Here is a 22,424-nt window from a genome sequence, read left to right on the forward strand (position 1 = left end):
TGACTAAATTCTGCTTTGGTTCATGGATTTGAACCTCTTCCTTTTGTTTTCTTTCTCTGATAAAATAGGTTTTAAAGCAGTGTTTTCAGATGCAGGGTGGCAGAGTTACACATTCTAATGGAAACATTTCTTGTATTTTCCCCATGTCTATTTTTACACTGCTCTTGTATCATGATGTGGCATTTTCCCATGTCTACATTAAGTTCTGATACCAAGTAAATTTCTCCATGGTACTATATGATCAAGAAGCAAGGAGATATGACACAGAATGGTCATGGCTTTGTACAGAGAAATATTATTGTACATCACAGGCTTACTTGATTTAAATCCTTTTTAAACATTTTTTGTCTATCTGGACTGTGTCCATGGTATAATACAGAGGTAGCTGATGTAGCATTATTGGAGGTAAGCTCTTGAGATCTAAGTATGGACGTATCAGCAAGCTCAGAGCTAATTCCAAATTTTACAGGTCTATTCATTGTACTCCACCATGCAAACAAGAAATGCCCTTTTTTGCCTGTTTTGCAGGAACAATTAAGCTAAAATAATGAATTTGAGGGCAAAAATCAATCCTGAAATTCAGAAAGTCTCTGATAAAGTGTGATGGGATTTCCATCTGATAACATTAAAAATTGATTTGTTCCACTTCAAGGCAAATTAATCTTTGTTCTGACTAATTAATCTTTGTTCATACAGCTGACCTGATAAGGTTATTAAAGTCATATATAATGTGGCAATTCTGTAACCTGCACTGAAATGCTAACAATGAGAGATCAGCCTTTTCTTGAAATTGGAATAAAATGTCTAGGTATGTGAGATTTTTAAATTACCAGAATTCTCCAAATATTGCTAAGTGTTTCTGCTGCATAAAGGAATGTAGTTAGCTTAAAACACTATCATTCACAAAGGTGAATGAAAATAGGTCTTAGTTTGCCCTGCAGCAAGACTGCAGGCAAGGAGAGTTTCACAGACCTTCATTTTGACCCAGTGAGGCTACTCAGAGATTCTCATGACCAGCCCTTCCCCTGCTAGATTTTTAATTTTTTTTCCAATTAATTTTCAGATATCTCAGAATATTTTTTTTACTTTTGAGTACTATATAAGCAATGTTGACACAGAGCTATGATATAGGAAAAATGGCCTCATTTGGTGCTTACTGAAGCTGATGGACAATTAAAGGTTGTCAGGTTTCCAGGAGGTTCAAAGAGAGTTACAGGAGCATCACATTACTCTCAATTACATTCAATCAATAAGCACTCGACTCGCTCCACCATGGCCACTCACTCTACCAGGAAAATACCCTTCCTGAAGATTGTGTGTTGCATTGAGTTGTGCTAAAAGCTCATCTGCACACTCACAGAGGAACACAGAGGGACAACAGTGGGGAGGGGAGCCCAAAGAATTCCCTGCACCCAGCTATTCCCATTCCAGAAGCCATCAAAAGCCTTTCTGATCAGCCAGAGGAGCCTGGGGGCACAAAGGCAGGTGGGAACCTGAATTAAGATTTCAGAGGAAGGGACACTTTGTCTGCTGGGCCTTTCCCAGGGCTGTCCCAGAGGAGTCTCAGCCCTTGTGGCCAGGCATGGAACTCACCCAGACGAGTGAACACCAGAGTTCCTTGGGACTGGGAGGAGCTGCTGCCTGGGGCAGGGCACACCCGTGGGCTGGGATGTCTCTCTGTGGGCTGCTGAGGACCTGGGGAATCCCAGCCAGCCTTACCTGTGTGTGGGATGCTCTGCACCACCAACTGGGCTGAGGGCTCCAATGTCCGGGTGGGTGCAACTGGTGAGACTGGGATGTAGGGGCAGCTGTCGGGCAGACAGAGTTCTGAGCCCAGCTGCTGGAGAGATGTGTACAGATGTGTGTATCTGCACATTCTCACTAGAGGACCCCTGCACTGTTCAGCCAGAGGGGTGAGAAGGATGAGGCTCTTGGTGGTGTGGGGTGCTCTCTCTGTTTGCCAGGTGTGTGTAACGTGGTTATAAATGCACCCTGCAAGTCCCTCCCGGGGTACTGCTCAGGCTCAATGCTGGTGGGGCCCCAGACACGGAGGTGCCCCAGCCCCACCTCTCTTGGGCTGTCAGACCCTGCACAATCTGTTACATCAAAAGCAGAGTGAGCCTGGGAGAAGTCTACAAAAATGGGTGGTATTTAGTATCGTAATTTCTAATTTCCTTCCTTTTGTGGGTTGAATGGTAATGTGTGCCATAGGCATAAAACGACTGCAAATAAGCTTATTGGTGCACTCATTTTGTAAAATTTGAAACCTGGTTATTGTTGAGATGGGGCGTGTGGTGGAGTGGGAAATTTGAGGAGTTACAGGGTGAAGAAAAAAAAAGCTGTATATAAACCCTTGTGTGTGTGTGTATTAACTATAGTCAAGCACTCACCTATAAAATATTCACCAATGCACGAAGTTTATGCATCAAAAGCTTGTGGAACACTGCATTTCGGATACAAATAGCAGTGATTAAAAAAGAAAACATCTCCAAGCCTGAATATGATATAGACAAAATATATTTTAACTATATAGACAAACATGAAATGCCAATGTCCTTCAGAAAAGCAGTTCAAGCTTGGAATTAACTGCTTCCTGTTGAAAAGAGTAAGAAAAGAAACAAAAAATATGCCCAAGGAGTAAATTCCTGTGTGTACAGAAATTCTTCTGTAAGTGACCTAGTTTTAAAGATCATTGGGAATTTAAATTCATTGCCTGTAGAGAGGCAGGGTGGCCAGGGAAATGCTGATGTGATGAAGCCCATGCATCCATGGAAATAGTGCTGGACATAATTTCCTCATTGACATAATTCCAATAAATTAAAAGAACTGATGTGAAGATGGACTATCTCCCTATTTTCATGTTTGACCAAAAGGATCATAAAATGTTCATTTTAGTTTAACTCACAAACAGAAGGCATTTTGCAACATCCTAATTGCCTAATTCCTATTTTTGTTTCCTTTTCTGGGAGATGAAGTTTTTGCATTCTTTTTATCAGTGGAAGTATTTTTCCTTCTCCAAGGGGAAAAAACCCACAAAGTATCATAAAATCAATCATATTTTACTAGATTTATGGTTTCATTTTTTTGTCAGTGATACGTATAGACATCAGGAAAGAAAGCTACTAGATTATTTTATCTATTTGGGGATGTAGTGTTACCCCCTAAGGCTGTACAATTCAGTGTCAAGAAGCTGATTTATATTACTTTTGTATGTAATAGTTCTGTAGCCAAATCCTTTGATTGCCAGGATATCTTATTCAGGCTCCATTTCTCTTATGTGGATTTGACTTTATTTTTTATACTTTAAGGTATGATGAATGGATAGAGTACAAGAGTATGAAACATTTAGCATGCAGCAATGACTATGTTTACAAATGGCTTTATTCCTTTCTCCCTTCTATGGAATTTATATTAACATTGCATGGCATATATTTGCAGTAATGTTTTCAGCTGTGAAACGTAGCTCTGAACTCTGACCGAATGTATCTTCTGTACAATAGTGCTTTTGCAGAATGTATTGTTGGTTGGTGTTTTTTTGGTTTGGTGGTTTTTTTTTTTTTTTTTTTTTTTTTTTTTTTTTTGGTAACTGGATCATTTTCTTACATCAAAGCCTGTCAGGCTCACAAGTACAAACTGAATGATTTGTCTACAAAACTTGAAAGTTTTCTGTGCCAGGCAGAAAAGCAAATCAGAAACAAAACTCTGTGTCACTGACGAGAAAATGTTCTGTCTTTGTTCTCTGTACGATCATTGGAGCAAGACGCTATTTGTAGCGGTTCTTCTCTTTCACCACGGCCGGCAGGAGCCTCCGCTGGGCTAATCTTTATCTTCGCTTTGCTCTTCAGAACCAATGCCTCTGATGCGAGGCTGCTTTGCAGGAAGCGTGACCTCACTGGGGCCCGGTGCCGCTGATTGCACGGGCTGTTTTCAAAAGGAAACAGGGGCTCGCCCGAGCTGCCCGTGCCAAGGGCCGGGGCTGAGCTCTCCCGGGAAGCGGCTCAAGGAACAGCCCCCACCAGCCGTCCCACGGGCACTCGGGCTGAAGAGAACGTTTTGGCACGCATGTGTTAATTGTGAAATGGATTTTCCAGGTTTGAAGGATTTTAGACTTATTTATCTCTTAATAGATTTGTCAGCTGAGGAATAGCTAAGCTTTGGATTAATTTCTGTGCTGTTCTTCAGGACGTTTTGTGGGTTTGTAAACGTTGCTGCCATTACCTGCAGGGAGAAAAGCCAAAACTGCTCTTCAAAAAACAACGGATATGTGTGAACAAATAAAACTCTTTGTAGACACTTTTGTTTGTTCGATAAAATAGAGTAAAACTGGTTGCCTGGCTTTCAGCTATTTCAATAGTTAGCATTATATGTTGGTAGGTACTAATGTAAATATTTAGATTGTACATGGAAGGCATCATTGGCTTAGACACTAATTTTTGAAGGGAAAGACAGTTAAAACTGACTGGTTTGGATAATTACTTTTTGTTTATATTACAACATAAACTTTTGTGTGTTTTGAAATCCAATGGGGGTTGTTGCCTTAAGTTTCTATTTGGATTCTTGACATAAAATGTTGCCACATTCACCTCAGATTCACTTTCAGTGAGATTTCATAGAGCTGTTGGCTTTTTCTCATAGTTTAGACATGCTGTGTTGATGGCACATTTCGTGGATTACAGATACAATACCACTGCTCCATTGTACAGTGGTGGTTGAGAAGCTTTGTTTTGTCATGTCATTACTATAGCTTCTCACGCTATTAATAGCACAGAAATAGGCCTGAATATTAAACAAAAGCAGAACACTGTGCAGCATTGTCTACAACATAATGTTTCCATGTTTTCTCCATTATTGATTAAATTATTTTCAAGAACTCTCTTCATTATGCATGAGCCAAAAATTTTCCTGATCACGGTCAGCAAACAAATCTGTTGGACTGCCTGTTCTATGACTGTTCACAGAAGCTTGATCTTATCGTTACTTAAAATAGTTTAAAATCAAGTTACAGCTGCTTATTAACTGTTCTTGAAAAGAGGGAAATGCCTTGCCTTCCCAGTAGTATATCTGCATGTGTATATTGCTCACTTTCCTTTATAAATAGATGAATATACTCTATTTTATCTTAAATTTTATTTCTCTGGAGAATGGCAAATAAACATCCTGCAGAGACATACCTTGCAAAGTTATGAGAGAATTCAAATGAGGAACAGAAGGACTGTGGTTTGTTCTGTCACTGTGATCAGTATGTGTCAACACTTTCTAGTGAAAGCACTACCCCATAGGAAAAATGCCACTCCTAAAAGTTATTCTTTATTAGATGTTGCTACATTTTATTATCATAACTGAAAGAATTGCATGTAATACAGCTGTGCTGTGGGTTTCAGTTACTGGAAAGTTTCACTCTTAGGTTATAAAGGAATTGTGATAAATATAACTGATCCTGACATATACTTCTATATATCCTTTTCAAACAAATTTTTCCATAGAACCAGTTACTTTTGCCTAAGTGAGAATACATTATAACTAATAATTTGATCTATATTGCTGATACTATCTTACACATCTGATTTTCAAACAAGACAAAATAAAGTATGATAATCTATATTCCCTGTTACCCTAGGGTATATGAAACAGTCCTTTTCAATGTGTATGGCACATAACATATTGCATCAACTCCAGTAGCAAATAAATTTGGATACATTTGTCAGAGTTTTAATAAAAATAAATACCTTGTGGAGGGGATCTTTTTTGACTGATACGACTTAGGATTTTTTTTGTTTTAGTTTATATCCAGATCTACAAACTGCTTGTTGACTCCTTCCTGTATCTTCTTCTAGATTTGAATGCATTTCTTGGTTTTGAATATAAGACTTTTTACACATTTAAAAATCATGATTTTGCCTAAAATAAGAGAAATTATTTCAGGAGGTAGTTGTATGTTAAAATAGCTCTAATACATGTTAAACTATGAAATATACCACTGGTCCCACTGTTTGTACAACTTGCTCTGTGGCGTTCTGACTGATGCTTCTTGATCTCTCTGTACCTTCCACCAAATTCTTTCCATTTTCTCCTTCTCAAGTTATTTTTGCAGCCTTTAGAGCATAATTAATTCATGACAAAGTAATTTTTTCTTTTCCAAAGGGTAGGAGAGCCAGTATTTATGGGACCAGGGTAATGGGACTGATTTGTAAAAAACACCCTGAATGTTTTACTTCTCTTTTTTTCATCACCTTGCCTGGTCCCAAGGCTGAGTCAGCCTTCACACCCAGCCTGTGACTGACAGCTGAGCCCCCAAGGAGGTTAAACAAGATTACCAAAGAGGAAACCCTGACCTTCCTGTCTTTGCTTTGCCTTAGCTCATAACTGAACATAAAAATATAAAATTCTCTTAGCCCTATCTCCTCTCAGAGGTTAAGAATGGGCATTTACTAACAGGGTTGTAAGTCTGAAGCTCTAAGGATTCAGGAGAGACAAAGTAATATAGGGAAAGATCATATATTTTATCTTTTCATGTAATAGACATAAATTCTCCCTATGCATAACCCTTGCTCACATTTCATAACATTGATTCTGTCAGGTGAGGAACATCTAGCAGCACTTTGCACACTTGAGCCACGGTAATCCAGACAAATCCTATTTCCTTAGTCTCCTGCCACAATATTACTGTCAAATATTTGTCACTGTAGCAATTCCTATGCTCATTGTACTATGCAATTTTCATCTGAAAAATATAATGTAGTGGTAATGATGGCCTTCCATTTTACTCTGTATCTAGTGCCAGTTCAGGTTCTAGATTTGACATGAAGAAGATTTCTGGGAAAACACTTTAACATTACTGCAGTTATTGTATTTGTGTCAATAATTATTTCTCTCAAGTCTGTTATCTGGGCAGAGTAGAAGTATCTGATTTCTGTTGGCTCTGATTCTCTGTTGTCCTGGTTGAGATGAGTTTCCTATAAACACTAAGTCTTTCCCCAATTCCTTAATATGTTTTGTCTCCTCTAATTATTCCCTTAATTTCCTTTTTCCTTTTTAGTTTTTTTTTTTTTTTTTTTTGTTTTGTTTTTTTTTTTATCTTTCTGGTATGCACAAACTACCTGTCAGTGAATATAACAATTCCTTTTTATTTCACCTTTGCCTCTGCAGATTCAACACCATTTAATGAAGAGCATAGACACAGCCCCTCAAGACATATTTTTCCAAGGTATAAAGGAAAGTTACATATACTTAATTTTATTTTTGTTTTGGCGTAAAAGTCCTTTTGGGCCATTGAGAAATGTAGTGCTAATAATTTAATTACTGCTCTAAATGGAAGTTCAGAAGTACTGCTGTGGAAGTTGGAAACACTGGCTTTGCAATCTCTTGAATCTGCTTTTCCCTACACTGAAATTATGGTATCTCTCTGTGACATGCCATATGGGGTTTCAGTTAAACCTCTCACTCAAACACAGGTCAGACACTAAATCAGTCTGGTGTCTTCCTTTCTTTCCATGATGTCACTACACGGCAATTTTTAACTCATAGGTGTTAAGAGGAAAGGTATAACCATAAATTAAATTTTAGTTAAACTAAGTAGAATGTCTACAACTTTTAGATCTTTTCACCTCTGTCACTACTCCCTTCTATTTGAACACCAGAGAGTATATTTTTCTGTGCTGTATTTAACTGCAAAGTCAATTGTGTTTCAGTGCTGGATGGAGCTATCACAATGTGTGGGCTTTATCCCATGTTGTTCCAGCTGCATGGCATTCTAGGATTTCTGAGAATTAGAAGTCACAGATTCTTAAATCTTCACCAAGTATAGGTAGTTTATCAAAAAACAAGTAAATCCTGCCTGGCTCAGGGGCACCCAGATTCTGCCATGTAGAGGAACTCAGAGAAGCCACATACTGGAATGCCTGGATGGCTCCAGGTCATTGTAGGTCTGGTAGGACTCCTTGGCCAAGAGCACTGCCACAGAAATACACTGAGCACTTCTGAGCTCAAGCTGGCTCCATGCTTCAGGAAATGCTCCCCTGGCATGTATCCCTCCTGTAATCTGAAGCTCTGGAACGTGTGACGCACACATCAGCTGGCTGAAACCCCCTAGTACAGAGTAATATCATTACAGCCACATATTTTAAATTATGTCATTACCAGTCCCCATCAGCTTGAAATGTAAATTCATTACTATTAAATCATGGGTTTGCTCTGTCCAGACCTTCTCTAAATTAGAGGCTTGTCATTTCTCCTTTTCAGTTGTGCTTGTGCCTTTTTGGATGATGATCCTGCCTATGAGGGCTACACAAATCCTCTGACAGGCTCCCTTCCTACATGCCGCCGCAGCCCTCGACTGCTTTCTAATGGTTATTATGTTTTGAGAGAAGACAGTTTTCTGTCTGATGAAGAGGGCAACATAACACTGACACCATCCCACACAAGTGTTACATATAAAGAGAATTTATTTCGGTAAGTGAGCTATGTGCAGATTTTACTCCATGTTGGCAGTTGCCTCCACATCTCTGGCCTTATCTAGAGGTGTATCTGGAGGTGTCTTTGTGTCTGTCTACATTTTGCTTGGCATAAGACTGGCATTACTTCTGATTGGGAACATCTCAATTGCTTGAGTGCAATAAATGAAATTACCTGATTTTCAGTCACATCTTACTACCTAAAAACTCTTTAGTGCTATGATTTGTTGCTATAATTGAAATTGTGTCCAGTAAAGGAAAATAAGAGAGCTACAGCTCATTTTGCCAATGGGGTGTTACTCTGATGACTAAGAAAAATGTATGTATATAAAAATGTCTTTGTCTAAAACAGACACACACATACATATATATATATATATATATATATATATATATATATATATATATATATATATATAAATAAAAAGGTCTGGTCCTGGCATTCTTACTCAGGGAAAAACATCTCATGATTCAGAAGACCAACAATTTAAAAAGGTATGTAAAATGTAGTTAAAAAAAACTGGAATTCAATGGATTTAGACTACCCCAAATAGGATAGAGCAGTGAAAATCACAGGTAGCACTCACAGTACTATCAGAGAGCAGTAGCTGTGATGTCATTTGGTACCACAGTACCCAGTATCACAACAGCATGATCAGCCTTGCTGTTGATACATTCCCTGACATGTTGTGGTGTGCAGCTGCCACTCCTGGTGACATGCCCAGGGTCAAGAACAGGGCTGGGAGCAGCACCCAGAACCTGGTTCTTTCATATCATTTCTGCAAGCTTTAGAGCTCTGTCCATGCTCAACAAGAATAATTAGCTCTATTCCTTGGCAACATATCTTTTCTTTCTAGTGTGTTCAGGCGAAGGAAGAAAATCCGTCGCTCTCTTGACAGCTTGTTCAATCTCAGTGCCTCCAGCTCATGGCTCAGCTCCACCATCCCCAGCAGGATGGATTTCTCCCATGTAGAGGAGCCTTGGCCTGATGGATGCAGTAAACTAGAAGCCAGTCACGGTGATATTGGTAAGCCCTGGTCAGGTACCTGGTAATCAAGATACAACATTGCAGTCTGTGTTTAGTGTGAATTGGGTATCTCTTTCTGGAAGTTATGCAGGTGATGTCTGTCAAGGTGTGCAGGTAAAGCGTAGAAAGAAATACAGAACTCTAAGGGATAAACAGAGCTCTGGCCATTAAAACTGAGTATGAGTCTGCAAAGATCTCTGTGCCAAAAAGTCATTTTTTGACTGAATTTGAATGCAAAGTCATCACCAGGAATGTTTATTCTGGTGTAATTAATATTGTATGCTTTCACCTGGCTCTTTCAATAGCTTTATCTGTTATGCTCTATGCAGTTTTGTCTTTACTCTGCATATTTTCTCCTGCATACATTTGAATCCACCAATTCCCTACCCATAACAATTTGCAACTTCTCCTGTGATTCAGTAATTAATTCCTAAATTCATTAATACAAAGTCTCAGAGCTCTTCTTTTGTGCAATCTCAGTTATATGTGCATTTCTTGTAGGTGATTCAGACTTTTCTTCTGAATATAATAACCATGTGTCACAAAGGCAGATTCCAGCATCTAGTGGAGCATTTCTCACCAAAGATGGTGAGTTTCTTCATTTTGAGGAACCACTCTGTGCTTCAAAATCCTTCTCTTCATTTATGATAAATGCAAATGAAGAAAATTGGAGCAATGCAGGTATGTTATGTTCTTCTTCTGGCATGCCTCATTTTTAGAATGAAGTGAAAATACTTTAAAAATATGGATCTAGCCCCTTCCAGAATGGAATTTATTTACTAAAGCATATATTTTAAATAAATTATTAAGAATAACAAGATCATAAAAATGGTATTTGATTAATACCCCCTGCTCACATCTTTCCCTCGCCCATTTTTCAGAAAAAAAAAAGAGGAGTGAAAAGGAAAATGGAAGAAAGGGCATGGGAGCAAAAACTGAAACAGGCAATTATGCAGAAAGGCTTGTTTTCTGAGAGCATGGAGGGCACAGTGTTTCTGTAGTTGTGGGGGAAAAAGACTCCTGAGAAACACCCAGAGCATGAAAATTAGGTTTCTGCTTTGAATCACTCCAGGCAAGTTCTCTTTAAAAGCAACTGAAGAGACTGGTCTCACAGGCTGAAGGTAGCCTTTGCAAACACCTCCTGTAATATATTTACTTTCATTAAAACCCATTATTTTCCTGATTTTTATTTTAGAATCCAGGACAGTGAAAAATGTCGTTTCTCATATGGTTGCACTGATCATGTGTTTAATCATTTCAGTATGTACAAGGTAATTTTTATTTCTTTTATTTTCTGTTTCTGACATGAGTGCTTGCTTCATTTCAGCTGGTGAATAAAAAATTAAGGTTTTCAAAATTAACTTTGAAAAAATTTTCGAAGTTATATGTAACTTACTGTGAAAATGTATTTTTACATGATAGTCAATGCAGGCAAATATCTGTGCTATATAGATAGGCACAAAAATAAGAAATATGTATGCAGATATGAAAGCTACTTTGCCAAGTGTGCTTTGACAGGGGTTTTGGCAGGCTGAGAAGAATCAGAATGGATCCATGCCTTTCTAAGTGTGTTTTTCTCTCAGTCTGAATGCTGAGGTCTTTCTTTCCAGAAGATAATCTTCAATAGTTTACATAATTTAAAGTTTCAAATTACAGTTCACCTACCAGAGTTCAGAGGGTTCACCTGCAAAAACCCTTCCTCCTCCTCCCACCCAGGCTTCACCTCTTTTAACCCAATATGCAGCCCTTGTTTTTTTTTAACCTTTCTGGGTATTATGTTCTCAGGTATTTTCTGGGAGGACTGTCTGCCACTTTGTTGCTGATTATTTTAGTTTGTAAGTATAGAATTTCTTTATTTCCAACATAATATTTTTACTAAGTCACATCTGAGGACCAAATTCTTTCCTTGGATGTATATCCATGTGTCTTAATGATCCTAATAAGAGCAGTATATGGTCAAATGGGGACAAATGTAGCCTTCAATCCATTACAGATTTTGCATTTTAATTTCACAGTTCTTTTGTCCCAGGATGCTGCTGTGCCATCTTTCTTCACTCTCGATACGTTTTTCAAAACAACTAAGTTTTGGTAAGAGGTTCCAGTGTCATGTGATGAATGGAGGAATTTAGAAATTTTATATTAAGAAGAGGAAGGAGATTCCTCCTGTTGTTCCCCTGTCAGAAGATAGAAGGAGAGATCTGAAGTTACTGATGCGTTTGGCTTTTCCAGTTACTGATTTGTATTCATAGAAACTTTCTGTTAATTCAAAAACCTGTATTTTCATAATGTGCAAGAAATGTTGTAGCAGAAAAAGGAGGTAAACCTAATATGCCATAACATGATGCAGACACAGTTCAACAGTGTAATTTAAGATTCCAGAGGTGCATTTTCAAGCCTTGCACTGAAATCCACTCCCAGACCTAGCCTTTTTTTTAACAGGAAAAAATAAAACCCAGCTAGTTATGATGCTTGCCACATCACCAACATCTAGGGACTACAGAATTGATATAATTTGGCCTCTCCAATGCACCATTAGCTCACACATGTGCCTTCATGCCGAAAGCAAGTATGGATGTGCTGGATTTATGAATTACCATTCTTCCACCTTTTTTTGCACCACCAAATTTCTAAATGTGTAGAATACAAAATACTTCTAAGACTAAAAGGTTTGTGCTTATCTGAATTTTTATGGGCTGAAAGTAAAGCTCAAGAGGATCTTTTTTGTTTCTGAAACTGTCAGGATTCAGGAGATCAGTGTATGCCAAGGCACCAAGACAATCTGGCAGACCTCAGCCTCAGAATTGGTTACGTTGGAAGTCAGAAACAGCAAGGCACAACTTGGACAGCCCCAGTGCAATGACAGTCCCATTTTTTGACAGATAATGTATCAGTTTGTTGCTATGTCTCTAGTCCCTAAAACTGTGGTTTTACCAAAGACACCAGGACCAAAGGTCAGGTTTATCAAAGGTCAGGACCAGTGTGCTGCAAGCACATGCCCCAAGTGCTGCTTTCCCTCTTCCTAAATAGCTTGGCCCTGAGTCATAGCAAAGCTGTTTTTCACCAGAGAAAAACACACTCAGAGCTTTCCAGCAGCAGGTATACAGAGAATGCCTCTTTTTTGCTCATCACAAGTGAGAAGTTACCTGCTTAAACAAGTAGTCCTGCAGTTTAGCTGAATTTGTCAAACAGGACCTATTGATAATATATAATAATTTTAAGAAACTGTGATTTAAATCAAGACATACAAAAATGTATTATTCTTTTTTCCCCCCACAGAATATAATAAAAAATAAAGAAAAATTGGTAAGTACATGTTTAAGTTTAGAAAGAATTCCATATTCCATATTTTTGGGAATGAGTCGTATTAGGGTCCAAACATACCAGGAAGGTTCTGGTATGAACAGAAAGGACTTTTCATAAAAAGAAGGTTTAGCTACAGGACCCTTGCCAGTCTTCACTGCAAATTACTCCACTTTTATGTCTGCAATTCCTTTTTTATTGTATTTGGATTATATATTTTCTTTCTGTTGTCTGGCAGCAGTGTCTAAATAGTGTAAGCTGTTAACAATTGCTGTGCTTCAGCCCAGAGAAAGCATGTTTTTCAGTAACAGGCAAAACAAGTCTTCCTTTTCCCAAGTGTGAACTGAACAGCAGGACCAGGTGCTGTGCTGCTCTGAGCTGGTTGCATTCCACTGAAGCAGTGAAGCAGCATCAACATGAACCAGTCCAGAATATCTGAAAAACACTTAGACATTCTTGTATTCCCCATTCTTTTTCCTCATCCTCACACTCCAGTTTCTGCTTATCAAACATTTCTAAGACTCACTGCAGCTCAAACCCTTAAAATAAGTGCACTGATTTATTTGTACTTGGAGTTGGTCATCCCAGTCCTGTTTCTGTTATTTCCTTTATGACTTTACTGTGTACAGTTAAAATTAAAAGAAGGAACCAAGTGGAGCTGTGCCCAGTTTGTGTTCCTTATAGTGTGGATAGAACAGCCTTCTTCATCAGTTTCCTGGTTGAGTGCAGTTCAGCTTCTGAGATCTAAAGGCATCTGCACAGCTGCAGACACAACCTGGAAAACCTTTCTTTCAGCTCTTAGAAGGAGGATGTTAATCCTGAGAACAAAGCATTTTAGAAAGGAGTGCAGGCATTTGATCCCTTTGCCTATGGTGACAAAATGTCCTATTCACAGCATGCCAAGCTGGGGGTGCCATGTATGGCACTTCTTAAAGTCGGTGGAACTGTGGGAGGGCTGAAACACCAGAGCTTGAAAACTCACTCTGGGTTTGAAAGCCACTGTCAATGTTAACCAAAGCAAGTGCAACAGGATGGAGTAGAGAACTTGGCATTTGTTGTGTGGCAGGGCTAAACTAAACACAGACTGACACAGGTTACTGCAAGACAGGACCTTCCACAGCTCAAAACATGCTTGTCTCTTGCACTTTGTAAAAATTTAAAATCAGAGTTGTTACTTCTCTGCATTTTGAAACTAGTTCAATAACAGTTTTAATTTTTCCTCCTCCTCCAATTTATTTTCATCAGCTCTTCAGCATTGAATTCCTGGATACCTTCTTATGGCCATGGTTACAGGTTCCTGTGGGAAAAAAAAATAACAGGCTTGACAGCATTCTTCCTCCAAAACACAATGAGTTTTAGCTTTAGTTTTCTTCTGGTCAAATAGGGCTTCAGTTCTTGGTGGCTACCTGAAAGAAGTAACACCAAGGAGTGCTATATCTGTAGTATCTTATCTTGATAATGAAAAGTGTTTTGTAATTCCTGTGAATTTTTTTTTTTAATAAAAATTATGTAATCCCATGTTTGATATATTAATTCCTTGTTACAACATACTATCAAAGATAATGGATTTGGATTATGGCTGAGTACATGTGATAACTGATATATTGTTCAACTAAAACAGTCCTTATAATATTCATCCTCATATTTACTTATAGTTAATGCACTTGAATAATATTTTAAGTGTTAAATAATTCCTCTTCTTTATTTAAAATACAGAAACAACTGAGAGTAAATATCATTATGTGAAATGTAAATATTTTGTTATCTATTTTATGCCTATCATAAAAGGTTCATTACTAAAATAACTTTTAAAACTAAAGGAATATAAAGATATTTAGTGTTTAAATAATCTCTTGAAATAATAATCTGGAAATTTAAATCCCATTCTGAGAGAAAAGTCTAAAACTGTAATTACTCTGCAGTCATCAAAGTAAACTAGAAACTAGAAGAGTTCACCGTAAACTCATTAGTTCACTGTAAGCTATCAAAAAAAAATCCAATTGAGATTGAAAAAAAAGGTCTACAGTAAATTGCTATAATCTATTCATAAATATGAACTGTAAATTAGAATTGTTCTGATCTGGAATGAGGGAACTCCTGGGACATTTTCTCAATTGGAGTTCAAGGGCTAAAAAAAAAGTGCTCAGGATCTATTATTATCTGCCTTCCTTGATATTCATGAATGTTGAATTAACAAAGATCTAGTCAGTTATCAGACTGGTTGGCTTTGGCAGTTCCCTTTGGTATATTCCTATTGACATAAAGACATGCCTAATCTTTTTTCTCTCAAAAGAGGCATGTGTTTCTTGTTGTTGAATAAAAAATTGAAGCCAGGATTTTTCTGATAAAAAATGAAGAAAAAATTTCCAATCTAAATGTGTAAATCCAGACTTTCAGAGGTAATGAGTATTTGCAGCTTTTGGTAACTACAGTATCAAGCCTAGGATAACTGTGTAATATAATTCTCTCACCATAAAACCACTTATTGATTAGTGATTAATTGATGCATATACTAAAAGAGAAAACAACTAGAATTTTATGGGGTTTTGTCCACAATGATTAAACATTTACTCCCCTTTAATATAGCAACTTATTTATAGAAAAAGAATCAAATAGAAGTGCTGAACTGTAGATTTCTACCCCCCCCCCCCATGTATTTTTTCAGACAATGTATTGCTTTTTTAATATATATGATCTTTACACCTTGTCTTATACTCTCTTACTTCAGCTGTGTTCAGCTGAATTTCAGGGTCATTCCTGAGTATATATCATATAGTACTTTATAGGGGAATGTTCATGTGGAAGATGATAATATTGATGCCATTCCTTAATTTTTAATGTTCCTGGTCTGTCAGCAAGTCTGGTTTGTAGTTATCCTGAAAGGATTACTCACAGAAGCCAAACCATACGAAGATTACCATCTTTAAGTCATATGGGATAAACTACACGGTACAGAATACAAGTTGTGACCACTAAGTTTGCAGAACTTAGTCCAGTTCTGCAAAATCTGATTTTTTATTTAGATTTTTAGGAATTGGCTGCACTATTTTGTAAACCTCTTTGCACATTTTTATATACACTGAGCAAAACTGTTACTTCATTTATATAGTTTTTTTTTTTTGTGGTTTCTCATGCTGCCTTGATTTCCCCCATCTTTGGCATTTCTATATCAGTAAAGTTGTTCTTGTTCTTATCTCTTGTATTTGAGAGTATTTTTCAGTAATGGAGATTGTTATTATTAGAAATAGCATATATTTCAGTGAATTTCTTATTTGTGAGTTCATATCCTGCTCTATAGATTGTGTGCTCTTTGGGGGAGGGTTTTTTGGTACTTTAGTGCAAACATAAAGTCTTGTTTTGTACTGGTGACTACGTGACCTAGCACCATAGCAAAATAAAATAAAATAAAAAGTAATATTTAAAAAAAACCAGTAATTCAATAGGAAATAAATAAAAATACATAGGTTTAAATTCTGAGCGGGTATCAATCAGCTGACTTACAGCAGCCAAGATTCTAAGCTGCAGTATTTCAACAGCTTTGTCCATGGAGATCAATTTTCTGGGTTTGGAGCACCTTACATGATTGTATATATGGACAAAGTCAAGACATGTTCAAAATACTTCTGTATTAATAATGCTATAGATGCTATAAATGCTAACACCGTAATAATAGTGCTATAAAACTTATTTTTGTCATTACATAGAAATACATATTGTGCTGTTTTACACATGTAACAAATAAAGTTGTATATTAAACTGAATGGTAAACTGAGTTTCTTCAGGACAGGCATGCCAGAGGTGATTTTTTTTCTTCCTTCTCATATCCAGTCCTGTTTATAATGTGGCTCTTTACATTATCTCTGGTATGTACATTGCTTCATGCTAGGATTTCAGGCTTGTGCTGCTGAAAACTCTTGGTACATAATTTGAGAAAAAAAAAAAAGAACAACTGTGTGAAAATAAAGACAACAGCAAATAATATACTTCAGCACCTAACTTTGCCCTGTGTGCCAGACCACCAGGTGAGGACCAGTGTGTTGTAAACACATACTCCAAAATGCTGCTTACTGTCTTCCTGAATAATTTAACCCCTAGTCACAAAAAAAACCCCTGTTCTTCACAAGAGAAAAACATACTCTGAGAGCTTTTCAGTCACTGGTGCACAGAGAAGTCTTCTTTTGTGCTCATCATAAGTGAGAAGTTACCTGCTTGAGGAAGTAGTCCTGGAGCTGAACTAGATTTATCAAACAGGACCTATATAAGTACTGATTAAAACAAACTGTGGCTTAAGTCAGGACATAGAAGAACAAGGGTTTGGAGTGAAGCTGAGCTGGAGAGAAAGGAGAAATAAAAGGAGGGTGGATTTAGATTTGTCATTATGTCTCTCTATCCTAGTCTGTTTAATTGGCAAAAAGTTAAATTACTTTCCCCAAATTGAATCAGTTTTGCCCATGATGGTAATTGTTGCTTGATGTCCCTGCCCTTATCTCAATCCCTGAGCTTCTTATAATATTTTTCCTCATCTTCTGTTGAGGCTAGGAAGTGAGAAAAAAAAATAGCTGGTGGGCACCTGGCATCCTACCAAGTCAACCCACTCATCTTAGTATTTAGTAATCTAATTAATTGCAGATTTTATATTCCTTTCTTCAGAATTATCATCTAGGATACCTGAAAAAAAGGAAGAACACTTCCCCCTTGATTTTAGCTTAACCAAATAACATAGGCATTTCAATGTTATACAATGTAAACACAGGCTTTAAAATACTGTACATAGTGAAAACAAGATCTTTTTCCTTGTTTGAAATTAATACTTTGATTGTCAATTCTGCTCCCAAGTAAAAAAAAAATAATATTACTAGTGAATGATTATTATTTGAAGAGGCCTGCATTTTTATATAAATGTGTAGGTAGGAGGATTAGTGGCCCTTTTTTAATGTCTGTGACTCTGTGCAGGGGCCCTGGGCCACTTCCAACCATCTGTGTAAACCTTGCTGTCCTCTGAGTGGAGTTGTTCCTTATCCAGTCAGACAGGCCAGGACAAATACTGTGGAGTCAAAGGGCATTAACTACTTCTGCTCCTTTATGTCTCAGCATCTCCATAAATCTCAGGAGCCTTAACTCAATGGCACCTTCATACTCCTCTAATCTGCAATATAGATAGAAAGCTGCAGAGAGGCTGTGGGGAGTCACATTTACATCAGCGGTAAATGGCTAAATAAATGAATTGGATCATTATAAAAATTCCTACTGCCTTATTTAAATTTATAGATGAATTTCCGTTTAGTAGAAGGTGCCCTCTCAGCTTGATTAGACCTTTAGGTTAATGAAGACAGGTAGGAAATACAGAATGACTTTCCTGATGTTACCACTTTGATCTGATGCCAGTTGTGATACAGAATTGGAACAGGCTGCTTAGGGAAGCGGCAGAGCCACCATCCCTAGAAAAATCTGGAGGAGGTGTAGACCTGGCGCTTGGGGACATGGTTTAGCGGTGACTTGGCAGTGTCAGATTAAAGGGTGGGCTTGGTGATCTTACAGGTCGTTTCCAACCTAAACTGTTCTACGATTCTAAAATTGTAAAAGAGCGTGAATCACCGGAACAGGCTGCTTCCACCAACAACGGAAAACAAGCTTTCAGCCAAACTGCGTGAGGCAAGCGAGCTGCCGGATATGCAGGAGGGGGACAGAAGTGTCACGCAAAGGACGAGACGTGGGATTTATGCCTGAGGAAAAGACACCGATCTTCGCCTGCCGAGGGAAGGCAGGGCCGGGAGCCGCGGGGCCCGGAGCCGCCGCAGCCCCGCACCCCGCAGCTCCGCAGCCCTCAGCCCCTCAGCCCCGCACCCCTCAGCCCCTCACCCTTCAGCCCCACAGCCCACAGCCCCTCAGCTCCGCAGCCCCTCAGCCCCTCACCCCGCAGCCCCTCAGCCCCGGAGCCCCTCAGCCCCACACCCCTCAGCCCCTCAGCCCTGCCCCCCGCAGCCCCTCACCCCTCAGCCCCGCAGCCCCTCAGCCCCGCAGCCCCTCAGCCCCACTGCCCCTCAGCCCCACACCCCATACCCCTCAGCCCCTCAGCCCTGCCCCCCTCAGCCCCTCACCCCTCAGCCCCGCAGCCCCTCACCCCTCAGCCCCTCAGCCCCGCAGCTCCGCTCGCGGCCGCGGCGCGGCCCCGCCGCCCCAGCGCCGCCCGGCGCCGTTGCCGTGGCAGCGCGGCGCGCCCGGGAGTGGCGGCGGCGGCCGGGGGCGGCCATGGCGCGCAGTGAGTGTCTGGGGGCTCCGCTCCCCTCCCTCCCCGGCCCCTGCCCCCGCTCCGGGACGGGCCCCGCGCCTCCTCCGTGCCCGCAGAACGGCAGCAAAGCTGGGAAGGGGCTGGAGCCCGATGGGGAGCGGCTGAGGGAGCCGCGGGTGTTCAGCTGGCGGTCAGGGCAGACCTCGCGGATCTCCAGAACCCCTGAGAGGAGGCTGTGGGCAGGGGGCGGGCGCCCTCTTCTCCACATGTGACATGACAAGAGCTGGCCTCAAGTTGTGCCAGGGGAGGTTTAGTTTAGGTCTTGGGAAAAATTCGTTCGTGGAAGGGGTTGTCAAGCACTGGAACAGGCTGAGCGGGGGACCTGGTGGAGTCAATACACCTGGAGTTATTTAAAACTCATAGATGTGACATTTAGGGACATGGTTTCATGGTGGATATGGCAATCTGGGTTGTAGTGGATGATCTTAAAGGTGTTTTCCAATCCCAACATTTCCCTGGTCCGTGTTCCCCCTCGCCACAGTTGTCTCCCTTCCCCACCGTCCCACGCTCCCCTGGCTGCCCCTGCCCTCCTGCCTCCCTTGGATGACTGTCAGATTTTGCTCCTCCCTGGCAACAACCCCCATTTTATCTCACCACATAAGGCACAGTAAAGCATATTAAAGTTCCTTGCCTGCCAAAGCAGCCCCTGAGAGGGCCAGCAGTGGGGACAGGGGTGGCCCAGGTGGGGGCCCCTCTTTGTGTGGGGCAAGGGGGGATGCTGGATAGGATGGCTTATGTCAGAGCTCAGAACTGTCAGACGTGGAAAAGCCCCAAATTGGGTAAAATGCCCTGTACTGGTACTTATGAATTGATCATCTTTTACAGGTACAGCAGTATGACCCAAAAGACTGAGTGCTCACACCTTTTACTCACGAAAAAGGAGTTCCCTTCCTCTGTGACTTTTCTTGTAATCTGTTTTGATTGTATATTATACTGGACTGCCAGTCCCGTGCTGGGCTGACACAGCGCGTTGGACAGGAGCTCCTTCTCCCTGCAGGAAGCTGGCAGATGCCCTCTTGGAGCAGGCACTGCCTGAAGGAGAATGACTTTATCTCCTGAACTGTGCAGCATGAATTTGAGTCTTAAAGTAATGCTGGCATACTTCACTTTCCTGAAATGCAGCACCATCACTTGCAGATGTCCATCTGCTTATTCTCTCAATTTCCTTAATGTTATCCTTCATTTCTGCTTCATTTTTTGAGTAAAATATGTCATTTTTGGAAGCCTAGGCTTTCGAACTTCAAGATCTTTTCTCTCCACTTGACTGATGCCATCCCTCATTTCCTCCTGTGTTCAAGGGAACTTGGGAGTAGCTGTGATCTCTCAGGTTGCTGCTCCAGTCTCTTTTTACTGCACGCAACACCAGAAAATCTGGTTAATGAACGTTTTAGTGAGTTCAGTGTGTTCGTCAATGTCCTGGAGTGCTGTTATTTAAAATTTTATTTAATATTTGTTTTCTCATGCAAGCTTGTTTCCCTCATTCCTCTTAAATGGACTAGATCTTATACAAAATGTCAAATATTCAGGCAGTTCCCTACAACAGGATCTCAATTTGGTTTCTGAAGCTTCACTGTAGCTTCTGTTGTGAAAGACTGTCTTTTCTTTGCAAAAAATCTGTTAATGAAAGTAGACATTTTTTGCGGAATGAGTGAAAAAATAATTTCAATTTTCATCAGCAAATGGAAATTGGGCTGTAATTAAGCTTTCAGGAATAGTTTCTATGACTTCTTTTTGTATAAAGGGTATAGAGCATAATATTGCCACCAGTGTGTATGTATCCAGATTGGGGTGTATTGTTTTCCTGCTCAAAATTACTTGGTAATAGTGGCACTGAAAAATCTGCAGCCAAACACAGTAGTAAGCAGACTTTTTTTTCCTTTCTATTTCCAGAATATTTGTAAAGTAACTTATTTGAAATGTCAATGTTTTTTCATATTTACTGTGAAGACTAAAGTATTTAGCCACAATTATTGACTTTTTTTTTCTCTTTTCTCTGTTACTTTAATCAAGTTCAAGTGGAAGGGAAGTTGATTATTCAGATGCAATAAACCTCCTCAATGTGGTTAAAAGAGACAAATACACCTTTCCCAACATGATTTATGTGCAGACAGGTTCCCCCCTTCAACCAACATCTGTATCTCCACATTTAATTCTGTCAATTAATTCTATCAGGTGAAACTCTTTTGAGCAGAAGGGATTTAAGCCTGGGTATCTATAAATAATATAATATAAACACAACCAGTTGCACCCCTTTCCTAAAGACTGCAGATAGAGGAGCTGTATGGACACATGAGAGTTTGGGCTGTATTGGTACACAGTTTGCTGGTCCATGTGAATGTGTGCAGCCATTCCAGGACCACTAGAAAACTGGATGATTTCACAAAACCTCCCTGAAACAAAGAAGCAAAGAGTACTTTTAATTAATGCATGGTAGGAAGTTTGTGTTCACAGATCTTTATGTATTTTTTTTTGTTTGTTTTTACTCACTGTTCTTCAGATCCTTTTTGTAAGGCTTTTTTGTCTTTTTTTAAGCATTAAAAATCATGAAAATACCTGTGCTAACTTGATAAAACCCTGGGTTTTTTTCCTCAGTACTTCACTACAGTCCAGTGCTTGTCAAGGAGAGGAAAATGCTGGCATTTTTTGTTGCAGTGTGCTGGAAACAAAGTTCTAGCATCTAGCTCAGGAGTGAGCACTGGTTTTTGTAGAATTTCTTTACCTTCATTATACAGAGCCTTTTTACTGTTTGAAAGACTGCCTGGCATTAAATATTACAGCATGATAACTGAGCCCAGGTCTCTGGTGTTTTTCAGCCACTGAAACTCCATTGCTGGCTCTGATGAGCTGGTAGTGCCTAAGAAATACCAGGTATACATTTCATTCTAACATAAACATTTATAAGCATGAATTAGTTATGACATAAATAATATCTGCCCACTTTCAGCATTTATCCTGCTTATTTCTGTGCACCCTGTGCTGCTGGAAGAATATGATGACACACTGTAGTTTGCTTCCCCCCCACCCCCTGCTGCTGTCTGGGATGTGAACATCTGACATCTGGAAATAAAACAGCATAAAACACTCCACTACTTGTCTACATGAATCAATCTGCAACCCAAGCTATGCTGAAAATAGTGGCTGCTGGATTAATTTCTGCAAGGGTTGTATCACATTCTTATGGAAGACTCAGCAGTTTTCATATGGATCTTTCAAAATGTTACAGGTGACGTGATTGTGTTCGCAAAAGATGTTTACTGTGGCAGAGTGGGTCAAAACTACTTGGTTCTTGATATCTTGATATCTCTTCTGGCAGATTTTACTTTTGTTGTCATTTCTACTGGGTATTTGGTATGGTGGA

General features: G+C 39.6%; 2 protein-coding genes and 1 long non-coding RNA gene across 12 annotated transcripts in view; 2 read left to right on the plus strand and 1 right to left on the minus strand.

Annotated features, from left to right (window-relative positions):
* Nucleotides 1-3,683: 3,683 nt before the first annotated feature.
* Nucleotides 3,684-16,538, plus strand: TMEM71 (transmembrane protein 71). 6 transcript variants are annotated; one of them, XM_077781989.1, is made up of 10 exons: nucleotides 3,684-4,091; nucleotides 7,147-7,204; nucleotides 8,239-8,448; nucleotides 9,308-9,477; nucleotides 9,979-10,158; nucleotides 10,673-10,748; nucleotides 11,263-11,312; nucleotides 11,493-11,565; nucleotides 12,754-12,780; nucleotides 14,023-14,127. In XM_077781989.1, coding segments are annotated over exons 1-9 (1,059 nt in total). In that variant the 5' UTR covers nucleotides 3,684-3,850; the 3' UTR covers nucleotides 12,755-12,780; nucleotides 14,023-14,127. The 6 variants fall into 6 exon arrangements, 5 of the variants coding, with proteins under 5 accessions (XP_077638115.1, XP_021398046.2, XP_077638116.1 ...); XR_013339662.1 differs by having other exon boundaries at nucleotides 11,493-12,780; XM_021542371.3 differs by lacking the exon at nucleotides 12,754-12,780 and having other exon boundaries at nucleotides 14,023-16,538.
* LOC110477001 (uncharacterized) lies at nucleotides 12,951-18,978 on the minus strand. 3 transcript variants are annotated; one of them, XR_013339671.1, is made up of 3 exons: nucleotides 18,907-18,978; nucleotides 18,373-18,500; nucleotides 12,951-14,074 (listed from the first exon to the last, which is right to left on the minus strand). It is a non-coding gene; the product is annotated as an uncharacterized LOC110477001 (long non-coding RNA). The 3 variants fall into 3 exon arrangements; XR_013339672.1 differs by having other exon boundaries at nucleotides 18,915-18,962; XR_013339670.1 differs by having other exon boundaries at nucleotides 18,899-18,961.
* The window catches only part of DNAAF11 (dynein axonemal assembly factor 11), a 34,288-nt gene continuing 30,812 nt past the window's right edge, over nucleotides 18,949-22,424 (plus strand). For 2 of the 3 annotated variants that reach the window (XM_031504107.2, XM_031504109.2), the window contains exon 1: nucleotides 19,252-22,289. In XM_031504107.2, the coding sequence (XP_031359967.1) occupies nucleotides 22,244-22,289 (46 nt within the window). In that variant the 5' untranslated portion in view covers nucleotides 19,252-22,243. Of the gene's footprint in view, nucleotides 19,037-19,251; nucleotides 22,290-22,424 lie in introns of those variants that run through there. The other variant, XM_031504108.2, reaches the window with a different exon arrangement.

This window comes from Lonchura striata, chromosome 1 (genome assembly GCF_046129695.1).
Source record: "Lonchura striata isolate bLonStr1 chromosome 1, bLonStr1.mat, whole genome shotgun sequence".
Classification (NCBI taxonomy): Eukaryota; Metazoa; Chordata; class Aves; order Passeriformes; family Estrildidae; genus Lonchura; species Lonchura striata.

Excerpts from the sequence above, each read along its gene's own strand:
- TMEM71 (XM_021542371.3), top strand. The coding sequence starts at position 3,851 with ATGCCTCTGATGCGAGGCTGCTTTGCAGGAAGCGTGACCTCACTGGGG. Across the intron at positions 10,749-11,262 it reads ATCATTTCAGTATGTACAAG|GTATTTTCTGGGAGGACTGT; the intron begins GTAATTTTTATT and ends TTATGTTCTCAG. Across the intron at positions 11,566-14,022 it reads TTCAAAACAACTAAGTTTTG|CTCTTCAGCATTGAATTCCT; the intron begins GTAAGAGGTTCC and ends TATTTTCATCAG.